General features: G+C 38.9%; 1 protein-coding gene across 1 annotated transcript in view; it reads left to right on the top strand.

The window, feature by feature from the left end:
• Window positions 1-13,337, top strand: part of LOC121432158 (cadherin-23-like) — a 63,770-nt gene that overhangs the window by 7,898 nt on the left and 42,535 nt on the right. Inside the window, exons 5-9 of the mRNA XM_041630015.1 lie at window positions 322-366; window positions 1,011-1,097; window positions 1,936-2,028; window positions 4,385-4,495; window positions 5,587-5,706. Coding sequence (XP_041485949.1) covers window positions 322-366; window positions 1,011-1,097; window positions 1,936-2,028; window positions 4,385-4,495; window positions 5,587-5,706 — 456 coding nt within the window. The remainder of the gene's footprint in view (window positions 1-321; window positions 367-1,010; window positions 1,098-1,935; window positions 2,029-4,384; window positions 4,496-5,586; window positions 5,707-13,337) is intronic.

Genomic DNA, 13,337 nt, shown 5'->3' with positions numbered 1-13,337 from the left:
AAAAGACATCCTCTTTACGTGTTTTTTGGGTCACGCATGGTATCCGCTCGTCAATGTAAGTGGCCCCCCGGGATATATATAGAGCGCAATGATGGATGATGCGCGCTGGGTTCGGGATACATGTTCGTGGCCGCGCAAACTTCCGAGCATTTCTAGTTATATTGTTGGCAAGTAGTAGAAACTTAGGGTTCTTTGTAGGTAGTAGATTGAGAAACACATGTTTTATTAATAAAAAGTAACAACGCACAGACTGCTGTGGAGAACTAATAAAAGTATTTAAGTTGGATCAATTCTGACAAGTGGTCCTCTTTTTTTCACCAGAGCTTTACCTCAATGTCTGCCCAATGGTTAGCAAATGCTATAAAGGTAAGTAAACCAAAAAGTGTTTCATTGATTCAGTCTGTAATGTAAAAAAGATCTTAAAAAAAAGAAAAATGCTATTTTTACCGAATGTAGGTATTTTCAGGGTATTTAGAAAAAATATTTATAAAGGCATGCGTTATTAATTGACCTTTCAATTTCATTGTCCAGTTGCTTTTCTAGTGTTTTGCACTTCTGTATTGCTATTGTTGAGTAAGCATTAAAGGATATCATAAATGATGCAGATGTACAGAATATGATATTTAATGTGATGGATAGAAAACTTTGTTTCCATGATAAATGTTGTTTATAATAGAATGGGAGTTTTTTTCAGTCCAAAGAAATCTTTACTTTTGTTTAAAAGTGATACTCAAATATATTTTTGCACATGTTAGGGGACATTGTCATTATTGACTTTAAGAATTTCAGTGGAATTATTTTATAACTATGTCATTTAATTCAATTTTTAATCAGGATGGGCTTGTTATTAATACTTATATCTCCATTGCAATCGGACAACTTTATACTGGTAAATATTTATTTTCACAGCGAATTAGTCAGTCATTATTTAAATTAATACTTCTGCAATGTCATGACTCTTAATGTTTTTATGTGAATTAAATCTATATTTCTATCTCTTTTTCTTTTAGTCTCCTGTAGTAACATTGTATATCACAAATGAGAATGATAATGCACCAATATTTCAGGATGAACCATATTCTAAAGAGATATCTGAGGTAATTAAGTCAATTCAATGATTTAAAAGAAGATGTTAATCATGTCGTTAATGGTAACAGTGCTATAATGATACTAATTATCATTATATACAATGCTAATGATAATGATGACAATAATAATGAACATAGTAATGATGAAAGTAATGGAGCTATCAATATGGTGATTATGATGGGAATGACATATTACCTGTACATCATCAGTCCCTTTTATTCATTTAAAGAGAAACTCCAGTAGTAGCAGTAAAAACTGATTTCATGAGAAAGTCTGTAAAACAAGGCTTAATTGTCAGTATATCATCGAGGTTCTAGATCTGGTACAGTTTCATTAACTGAACTTTGTGAAATCTTGAAATCTACGCTGAAAAATGTTCACGCTGAAGATCCCCAACACAGATAAGTGCACGTGGGACAATGTATAATTATTGCTTAGAGCGTTGGGCCCAACACTCTACCCGAATCCTGTGCTTATTTGCTGATTTCTCAGCAATTACACAATTTCTTCCAGAATCCTTTGGCACATGCGTTTTATTTATACAAACAGACACTTTGGTGGTCATTTCATTGGATTCTGTACGAACTCATTTTGATATCGTTACCAAAACTAGCATTTACCTTTAATGTAGATTGTTATACATTTGTTTACATTTATTTTTCATCTGTTGATCTCTTGAGGAGAAATAAATGAAGCTGAAAATGAGGCATGTTTCCATTTCATATATTGATATCGACAAGACTTATTTCATACATTACATTTCATGTTAAAGACAATAAGATAAGGATGATATTTTTGATGACTTCTATATCGGGTCATGTTTAATTTCATAACTGTTTCCCTTAGAATGAACCTGTTAACTCTACTGTTGCTACGGTAACTGCTACAGATGCTGATCCTCGGGATACAATAATATATAGTCTTTCTAATTCTGGTGCAGTGAGTATTGATGCATTCGTTTGGTTTGAGCATGTTAAAAATGTGATAAATTTTTTTTCCAGGCATTTCAGAGGATAGCGATTATTGATTAGTTATCATTACTGATGGATGTTTCATAAAGCTGTTTGTTAGTTAAGAGCGACTTTGCAAATGACTGGTGATCCTTCCTTGTGGTAAATGGTATATTCATTGACGATAGTTAAGCGCGTAAGAAAGGGTCACCAGTCGTTCTTAAAGTCGCTCGTAAGTTACGAACAGCTTTATGAAACACCCACCAGATATTGTGTATATGGTTACATGTAGGATTTCATAGCAGTGTTTACTTGCAGACAATGGAGAGTTAGATAGAATAAAGACGTTGAGTGAGATTCAGTTTGAATGTAGATTGAGGTGCAAGAAAACAGGAGACTAGATGGTACCTTCATGGAAACAGTTCCTACTGTAGTAGGCCTCGCTAAAATGATTCCAATGATATGTAATTCTTGAAGTTCCATCAATGTTTTCACTCTTGATTTGGAGTTTCTCTTCAAATTTCTTTCTTAGAACTGTGAAATGAAGGATTTCAGGCTGAAGAGCAGCACTTCAGGTGAAACTAGAACTGCAATCGTTTCAGAACGATGTGCATGCATTGACGCCTCTGATTTAATAGAGGGCAAGAAACAGAAAGAGATAGAAAGAAAACTGTAGATGATATACATTCTCAAAATATTAGAGGGCGCTATTTCTTAAAGGAATGGTCACTGATGCGTAAAACACAGTTAGATTATGTGAAATGATACAATTGGCAAACCCTGAAAATATGAGACAAAAATAAATTCAAAGGAAGTTATGGCAATTCAACTATTTTAAGACTTTGCAATAGAGGGCGCTATTTCTAAAGTTATGGTCACTAATTATGGATAACATGTCTACCAAATTAGAATGAATTTTGATGAGGAACGGTGGCAGGGGAGGACTAACAAATATTACATGTTAATCAAATTGGATATTAGCACATTTTGCTGTCCATAGGAAGTTACATTCTCGAGTAAAATTTTTTAGACCATATTGGCGGCCCATACGTGGTTGTTGAAAATGTGTGCATTGTGAGCAGTATACCATGTGTTCAGATTGACTTATCTTGAAATTTTCTGTTGTAACCTATGTCGTATTTGGTATCACTGGAAAGAGTATTCCAATGCGGTGACATTGATACCACTTTTATTTGTGTGGAAGCAATAGACCAGAAGTAAATGCCATATAAAGAAAGACATTAAAAATGAAGGTTTTGCACAATAATTTTAAGCTACCGTCAGCAATTTGTTAGTTTCTGTTACAAAAAATTAACGAACTGTTTAAGTATATATCAATACTCATATCTGCCAAGTTAAAAAGAATAAGCTTCAATAATAAGGAAATAAGAGCAAGTTGAAGTTGTGCTGGCAGTAAAGTGCATTTTTGGGTATTTTGCTGATTTTCGGGAGCATTTTTGAGATATTTCGTCAGTTGTAAGGTATATATTTTTTTAAATGGCATGAAAGGGCATATCTTGAAGACCCTAAATCCAAGAAAGGGTACGGGTTTGGCCATGCATGACGCAATGAGGAGCATTCAAAGGTAAGTGTTTTTGAAACTTTAGAGGGCGCTATTTCAATGACGAAAAATCAGTGATGCGTGAAAACTGAGTAGTATGTATGATATGGTATTGTAATCAACTCCTGAATATTTGAGCTCGAAATGAATAAAAACAAGAAAATTATGGCCATTTTACGATTTTTTGACTTTACATTTTAATAAATATGAAGTTTTTGAAGGAAGGCTATTTCGGATTTGAATTTAAGGCATGAAGATGGCATTTTGAAGGTCAAGTTATACGTCGCAGATGACGGAGCAACTCTTGGACTATCTTTAGCAATTTGTTAGAAGTCTTTAGCATGCAGGATAACTGAGATATGAAAGAATGAAGAATGGTATGCAAATGGACTTGAAATTGACAAAATGGCGCCTGGATGGTCATGCATGAGTGATTTTGGAAAATGGAAGACGAGAGGCACAACTAGGGATGCTGGACAACATGTCTACCAAATTTGGTTGAATTTGGATGAAGGACGGAAGGGTAGAGCTAACAAAACCATGTGTTAAACAAATGGGATTTTGGTGGAAGAAGAAGAAGAAGAAGAAGAAGATTACGGAATAGGAATATGGAACAAGAACAATGCATTGTTGCCATTGGGCGTCAATGCAATTATAGTTGCTGAAAAATCGCTATACCCTAATCATTTTTTGACCGACTGCATTATAAATGCCATTTTTTAAAAGTGTCATTGGTTAGCACAGTTCAGTCTTGACTGAGTTTCTTTTCAAATTTATTTCTTAGAATTGTGAAATGGAGGACTTCCGGGTAGAAAGCACTTCAGGTGAAATTATCGTCGCTAAGAAATTAGATTATGCTTCAGTTGTGCAGTATACAGTCTGTGTAAAAGCAGCAGTGAGTATATCACAAGTTTTATTAATTTCAGGAAGGGTTTGAGAAAACTGATGTAGGATTCTCTAATTAGTGAGCTTGTACTTTGTGAATATTTTTTTTGCATTACATGAACATCCTGTGAAGCTAGGCATTTGACTCATGTGAAGTTGTGTAATTGGTCAGCTTAATTAATGATGCTGATGATTGATGTAAATACAAATTGCTTTGTTTATTAAACAAACCAATTTGCACTTTATTCCCTTATGGCCTTGATTTGAGCTCTCCGGAAAGTTTCATGATAATAATAATATATAAGTAATAGTAGTGATGATGATATTAATTATAACAATATTTGAATGATAATGATTATAAGTATTCTGGACGACTCAAACTTTTGTAAATGGTTTATTGTATCTGCTTCATACCTGAGTAACTTATTTGTTTCTTTGTTTTATTTTGTTCATGCATGTCTAATGTAATATTACACCAGTGGAAAACAAGTTTCTTTGTAATCATAATGTTTGCAAAGACAAATTAATAAATATCTTGTAGCTCTAAAAATCAGAGTGCACATTGCTAGACATTAATTGCTAGAGTTGAAAAAACAGGTAACATATGAAGTATTAGAGTGATCATTGTTTGGAACAAATGGCAGTTAACGGACTGGGAATTGCATGTCATTTTTCGCTGTTATATCAAGTCCAGATTGGGGGGGGGTAGAAAGAGTGGGTGTACAGTATATATCTTCCACACTAGCATACCTACGGGGGGAGGGGGGTGTGCCGGGGGCAGACCCCCCTGATGAGTCACAACTGATCCCTGGCCCGCTCCTTTGAACTTGAAGACCTTTTTTTTTGGCTTGTCAATTTTTTTGGTAGACGAATTTGCCCCCCCTGTGGAAAAAAATCTGAGGTACGCCACTGATCTTCCACCATTATGATTAACATGGGGAGCTAGCAGTTGCTCCTTTTGAGAGAGAACTTTTTTTCTTTTAGAAATATTTAAAGAAGTCTTTCGGTGACATATACATTTTTTGGTGTTCTAAAAAATTGTAGAGTTGTACCTCTCCTATCCATACTCATGTTTTATCAAAATGAATCTATTTACTGTAGGATCAAGGGGGTTTGGAAGATACCACAACAGTTGTAATCTCTATCAGGGATGCACAGAATCAACCCCCTGTTTTCATTGGTCAGCCTTATGATAAAACCATCCCGGAAAATACTGCAGTGGTAAGTTATGATAATGTCCTAGAATAAGACATTAGATTAAATCAAATTTTGTTGGGACGTCGTGGGCTAGTGGTTATGAGTTTTGTCTTTCACACTGAGGGAAGTGAGTTCGATTACCAGCCATGACATGTTTTCCTACAGCAAGAAATTTACCCATGATGTGCTGCACACAACCCAGGTGAGGTGAATGGGTACCTGGTAGGAAGAAATTCCTTGAATGCTTGAGTGCCTAAATGGGCAGCACAGCTACAGTCGGGGTAGCATGAGCTTTGTATCCTGAGACAAAAAGTGCTACTGGTATATAAATCCAGCTAATATATAAATTATAAATAGTGTAGGGATTGATTTTGTACTTTTATTTCTTTCCACTTTTATTTCTTTCCACTCTTAGTCATGAATCATCCCTTTTTTGTAATAGAACACCCCTCATTTATATTCACCCTTTTCATCCTCACACAAGGTTCTTTTGTATTTATTCACTCCACCATCCTCCATACAGCTTTCTTCACTCCTCTCTCTCTCTCCCTCTCCCTTTCCTTCCACCTCTCTCCTGATTGGTTATAGTTGATGCACTCAAGCCTGGATAATAATTTGCATATAGTTTGAATATCTTTTGTTTGTATATATGAATATTCAGTTATACTTTGTTCTATTGATTTGCATTTAAATGAATATTGATATGCTTTAAAATAATTTGAATGGAATGTTGCTAGAATGCAACAAGGCTTCTGTACATTAAAAGCTGGGAGTTGGCCAGTAAGTTCTGAACATGATAGCATGTCTTGTCTGCTGGGCTGTCTGTGTGCATGAAGAGTGCTAGGAATGAGAATTGATAAGAACCCCGTACTACATTGGTGCCAGCGGTGTTTTCTAGTCCTCTTCTACCCCAGAGCTTCAGGCAGCTTTACCCACCAGCAGCTGATAGTTGAATTTTTCACCCTACTTCGAGTGATTTACACCCTCCTTCGAGTGATTTACTGCACCCTTCTTCTGTGGATACATTATCAGTACACCCTTCTTCTGTGGATACAGCTTCCATAAAGCATCTACTGATTGTATTTTTCATCCTGCTTCATGAGAATTCTTCATAAATGTGAGTTCTATTTTCATGATCTGAGCTTAATCTACAATCTTGCTTCCTATGTACATTTGTATCCATGTATGCAGTTGAAAACTGAATGTACTCTACATTCTATAGTGAGTTGGATGTGCATTCTCAAGTTTGTCAAGGCTTGTACATGTATCTCAAGACTGACTTTTGAATGTTGGTGAGTCACTTGCTTTAACTCCTGTTCATACATTCACCCTCCTTCATTTAGCAAGAGCTATTTCTGCTTCGATAGCTGAGTGTGATTATTATTGACTCTTGCAAGTTGATAGTCAATCTATAGTAATTTGACATATACATATACATATATGTAGCTGTATATATAGAACTCTGTTATACACATTTAACACCCTACCATCATGTTTCGACTTGATCTCCCTGAAATCTTCACTGGAGAAGATGGCAGAAATTTCGGTCAATGGGCAAGGAGATTAGAAGTTGCTGCTGAAGTCCTCCCACAGGCAGAGAGAAAGCTTCACCTTCTTCTTCCATCGAGACTTGCCGGTGCCGCATTTACAGTATGGGAGAGCATTTCAGCCTCTGACCAACAAGACTATAGTATAGTAAAGAAGAAGATGATGACAGTGTTTGGGAATACAAATTACCTTAATTCCTTCAAATCATGCATCGATGCAAGGAAAAGACATAGAAATGAGGCCCTAGAAGTGTTTGCAGCGGCGATAGCCACTCTCGTTGAAGAGGCCTTCCCAGACTATGATGCTGCAGGAAAGGATGGCGAGAAATTTCGCAGATTTCTTGCAGGTATTGACAAACCCCTTCAGATAAAGATATACGAGATGGGCGCTAATACTTTCGCTGAAGCATTAGACATTGCCGTACGGGTCGAAAGAGCCAATCAAGTTGGGCAACCGCTAGATGAGACAATAGCTTCAGTTTCACCGAAAAGAAGTGATCCAAACTCTGTATTATTGGAGAAAGTGATGAAACGATTAGACGATCTAGAACTGAAATTCGAAGGATACAAATCTAAGCCCAAACATCAATACTACGATGGGCATCAGAAGCAGTCTAGATCACCAAGCCCTTTACGCAATCGACATGAACATCAATCTAGATCGAGGTACCGAAACTCAGATGATCACTGGCATCGGTCATCTGGACATCATCGGTCACCCAGTCCACACTCTCCACACCATAGACGATTTAGGTCACCAAGCCCTCAACGCTTTCATCGCAGCCCTTCCCGATCAAGTCCACTCAGATATAACACTTATGATGACAGATCAACTAGCCCTCACCAACGCCGCTACTCAAGTCGACCAAACTGGCAACCTACATTTTCTAATGATCGCCATCCCTCTGATGTGAGAGATTCACCCTATCGTCAGATGAACAGTACTCAGTCGAGGAAAGTTCACTTTGATCACAACCAGGGAAACTATTCATAGTTGATGACAAGGGTCGACCATCAACTTCATCCCTCTTTGATAAACAGACCCAAACTGAAAATGAATGTCATCCTTCATCTATATCAACTGTCAATCGTAGGTCTTCATCACCTCCACCACCATACATTCCCACAATTGTCGACAACAAGTATATTTTAGCCTTCATCGACAGTGGTTCCTTTATATCGCTGATGAGTGCAGATTTCTACTACTCAATCCCAGAGAGCCAGCGAAGTCCATTGCACAAGACGATAACTTTGGCTTCAACGATAACCAGAGAAGGTATTGACATTATTGGAACAACCTCACCAACCATCCATCTTGGAAACAAGACAGTCAAGCATCTGTTCAGAGTAGCGAGAAACATAACTCACCCTTTCGTCCTTGGTTGGGACTTCATGGACCAACATGATGCCTCCATCTCTGCTCGTACATCTACATTCAATATGCCTGGTATGAGTATTCCACTTGTTGAACGACATCAACACCAAGTACCACTCAAATGTAATGTTTGTCTGATTGGAAAGACAACTCTCCCTGGAATGAGTGAGGTGCATGTTCAAGGTCGATTGATTTCACCACAACCTGATGTAGTTCCACAAGACTACAATGGAATATTTGAGCCCTCTATCGACGAACATCTCAATATTGCAGGTGCGAGATCCCTTTCTCGACCACAAGATGGTATCATCCTACTCAGACTGATAAACCCTACATCTGAGATGGTAGAATTGTCTGCTAACACTGCACTCGGGCAATTCTATTCTACTACTGGAGACAGAGAGGAAGAGTACGAGATTCTTGACGGTGTTGTAGCCGGCACACAGGAAAGCTCACCTCTTGACCTTTCTTCAATGCTCCCTACTTCGAACCTGTCCAAAACCGAGTATGAAAGCGCTGAACGTCTACTCAATTCTTATTCTGATGTTTTCAGCAGCACATCTGAGGATATTGGACAGACTAATTTTGCCTATCATGAAATCAACACGACAACAGAGACGCCAGTTCGACAAAGAGCATACAGAACTTCACCTACTATGAGAGTTGAAATACAGAATCAAGTCGATGAGCTACTAAGACGAGACATTATTGAGGAAAGCTTCAGTCCATGGGCCAGCCCAATTGTGATGGTGAGAAAGAAAGACAATACCTACAGGTTTTGTGTAGACTACCGAGCATTAAATGCTATCACAGTCAGAGACTCCCATCCTATCCCACGTTCTGATGATTCCATCGACGCTTTAGCATCATCTTCCTATTTTAGTGTTATCGACTTGTCATCTGGATATTGGCAGATCCCACTTGAGCCACAGGACAGAGAAAAGACTGCCTTCACTACAGGAACTGGACTCTATCAATTCAAGGTCATGCCTTTTGGCTTGGTTAACGCACCAATGACGTTCCAGAGAGTAATGGAAGCAGTTCTCCATGGGTTACATTGGTCAATATGCCTCATCTACTTGGACGATTGCATAGTACTTGGCAAGACATTTCAAGACCATCTACACAATCTCAAAGAAGTATTGCAACGATTCCGAGATGCTAACCTCAAGCTGAAGCCTTCGAAATGTCAATTCTTTCGAAAGGAAGTAACCTATCTTGGTCATGTGATCAGTACTGACGGAGTTCTCCCCGATCCAGTCAACACCAAGAAAGTGTCATCCTGGCCTCAACCAACGACTCCAACCCAAGTGAGATCATTTTTGGGACTTGCCTCCTTTTACCGGAGATTCATACCAAACTTTGCTCAAGTCTCATCTTCACTCACTGACTTGACACAGAAAGGCAAGAAGTTTATCTGGACGGCAGAATGCGAGGAAGCCTTCAACCAACTGAAGTCCTCTCTCACAAGCCCACCAATCCTTGCATATCCGGATTTTGCCAAGAAGTTTAGTTTGGCAACTGACGCTTCACAAGATGCTATTGGGGCCGTACTCTCTCAGTCACAAGACGGAAATGACCGAGTAGTTGCTTACTACAGTAAAAAGCTAACTCCAGCCCAACAGAAATGGTCGACATATGACAGAGAACTATGGTCCATAATTTCATCTGTTCGACATTTCAGACATTACTTAAGGGGCAGAGAATTCACAATCCATACAGATCATCGACCCCTCTTGGCCTACAACAAGGTTCCGATACAAGATGATGCCACAGGACGCAGAGCAAGGTGGATCGTAGAGTTGAACGCATATTCTTTCACCATGAATCATAGAAAGGGCACTGCACATCGTAATGCCGATGCTATGTCACGCATGCCAGACGAGACAGCACCCCTTGTTAGCATGGTAAACACACGCTCCTCTACGAGAAATCGATCTACAACTCAATCCGACCAAGCATCTACCAATCCAAAGTCATGTGACTCTATGGACGACAAAGTTACTGAGAACTTTATCCTTTCTAACCATCATGCTGATTTACAATACCACCAGCAACATGACATGGACATTCAAAGGATAATCAAGTACATCAAGGAGCACCATCATCCGACAGTGAGAGAAGTAAGACGACAATCACCCCGTCTTCGACGTCTTTTATGGCAGCTCCCTCGATTTGTATTTCAGAATGGTCTCTTATACCGACGACGACAAGACAACTTTGGAACATCCTCACTTCAGGTAGTTGTACCAGAATCTCTCATCCCTCGAGTGTTAGAAGAGATACATGGTAATCCATCTTCTGGACACTTCGGAGTTCAACGCACACTACACAGAGCTGAAGCTATGTGCTATTGGCCGTTCATGCACAAAGATATAACCAACTACTGCAGAACCTGCCATGCCTGTGAGTCGATAAGATCACCAAACCCAAAGCACCAAGCTCCGCTTCAGAACATCAAAACAGATCACCCTCTTCAAATTGTATTCGCGGATATAGCGGAACTTCCTACTTCGAGAAGTGGATACCACTATATTTTGGTTGTGGTTGATCACTTCAGTAAATATACCAACATTTACCCTATGCGTGACCAGACCGCCCAAACTGTTGCGAGACACTTATTTGAAGAATACATCAAAGAACACGGAGTTCCAGAGTCATTACACACTGACCAAGGAAGACAATTTGAATCTCGACTTGTTCAAGATCTCTGCAAGAAGCTTGGTATCCGCAAATCGCGTTCGTCTCCATACCACCCACAAGGAGCTGGTATCGTCGAGAGAGCGAACCGAGTTATTAAGGAACAGCTTGCAAAGTACATAGCCGATCAAGGAGGTGACTGGGACAAACATATACATCAACTACAACTAGCCTACAATACCAGTGTTCATTCAAGCACAGGTATGACACCCTATTTCGTCATGCATGGTCGTGAAGCACGGACCCCGGCTAGTATCACTTGTCCTATCATGACACAGTCATATGATTCTCCTCAAGAGTATGTCACCGATGTTTGTTCTCGGCTGAGAAAGGCTTTCCAACACGCCAAGCAGAAGACAGACCAAGCTCAACTTCGACAGAAAAAGGACTATGATGTCTCAACTAGAACCATCAAGTACACTCCCGGAGATCTTGTTTGGTTGCACGATCCCGTCAATGCTAGACACAAATTAGAGCCTAACTGGAAGGGACCTTTTGTCATTGTCTCATCCTCTCCTGATGAGCTTGACTACAAGATTGCCGACATCCATAATGAAAATGTGAAGAAACTGGTTCATCACAATAGGCTCAAACTTTTCAGGTCAAAAGCATATCTTCAAGGAAAGACTCCTATCACTCGTCCTACTTCAGACAGTCAGGAAAGACATCTTTCCATTCGTCCTCCTTCAAGTGCTCAGGCAAAGCCTGATATTCCTCCTCCATCTAACTTAGCATCTCAGTCTTCAATAGAGATGCCATGGTCAGCAAAATCTCAAACACATGCTGATCAGATCCCCATCCAGCCGGTGGAAAATCTTCAGGTTCCACCTCAACAACCAATCCACCCGGTGAGAAGTGAGACTGATCGACCTTCACGGTCAGATTCATTTTCTCAATCTGCAGACCAATCCATTCAACCCCAGAGGCTAGACAACTCTGATCCACCATCAGGGTCAGAGAAGTCTAAAGAACAGTCATCTACCCAATCCATACAGTCGTCTACCCAATCCATGCAGTCGTCTACCCAATCCATAAATTCACACCCTATGTTGGATGATTCTGACCAACCACCATGGTCAGAGTCTATGGGACAGTCGTCCACTCAGTCTCTACAACAGCAGGCTAACCAATCCATTCAAACTTTGGAACCAAACCAGGTTAATTCTCAAGGACGACAAGTAAACTCTCCTGACCAATCCAATATACCAGGACCCTTTAGAGAGAACCAAGGTGACAACCTGGAGGTCACCAACCGAGAACGCCCTCCTCAACCATCAACTGATGAATCTGTGAGCCAGCGTGTAACTCGTATGCGAGAAGATCCCTCTTCGACTTCACGAACTTCACGAACTCGTTCAGGCCGTTCTATACATAAACCAAAGAAGTATAGCGATTATCAATTATGACTCTTCCTGGAAGTGAGACATTTTGTAATTCATAGAACTGAAGATGTTATGATCGTCAATGTTAATTTTAGATTACTTCCCGAAGGAAAGATCTGAACATTTAATAAATTCAAATTTGACATCTTTATCCAAAAAGAAGAGAAAACCGAACACTACAATGGACGCGTCAGATACTGACTTAAACATGAAAAGTGAATATTTTGTATTGAACTATTATATCGGACAGAGACATCTACGAACCAAGATTAATATTTAGAAGAGTGAACGATTCGTCACATGCAAACTGATTCTTCATGATCCGATATTGAACAGACTCAAATTTCATTGATCTGCAAGTCCAAACATAAGAAATTTGAACTGACTATTTTTTTCAACACACGGATAAATGAATTTGAATGAACTTTAAATCATATGGATTAGTCATTTTGAAACAGAAAATGAGTTTTTTTTTTTAAATATGGACAGCATTTGAACATCAATCATTGATGTACAAGTTAAGAGTATCAGAATATTAATTTGAAAATCATACATGTACTAGGTTTATCTTTCATCTGACTGATTGACTATTAACATGTAAAGTTTGTAGACAGGAAAATTGAGCAAAATACTGTTATTTCTATGTCCAAA

The sequence above is a fragment of the Lytechinus variegatus genome, chromosome 18 (genome assembly GCF_018143015.1).
Source record: "Lytechinus variegatus isolate NC3 chromosome 18, Lvar_3.0, whole genome shotgun sequence".
Classification (NCBI taxonomy): Eukaryota; Metazoa; Echinodermata; class Echinoidea; order Temnopleuroida; family Toxopneustidae; genus Lytechinus; species Lytechinus variegatus.
This window is presented reverse-complemented; position numbering and strand designations above follow the sequence as displayed.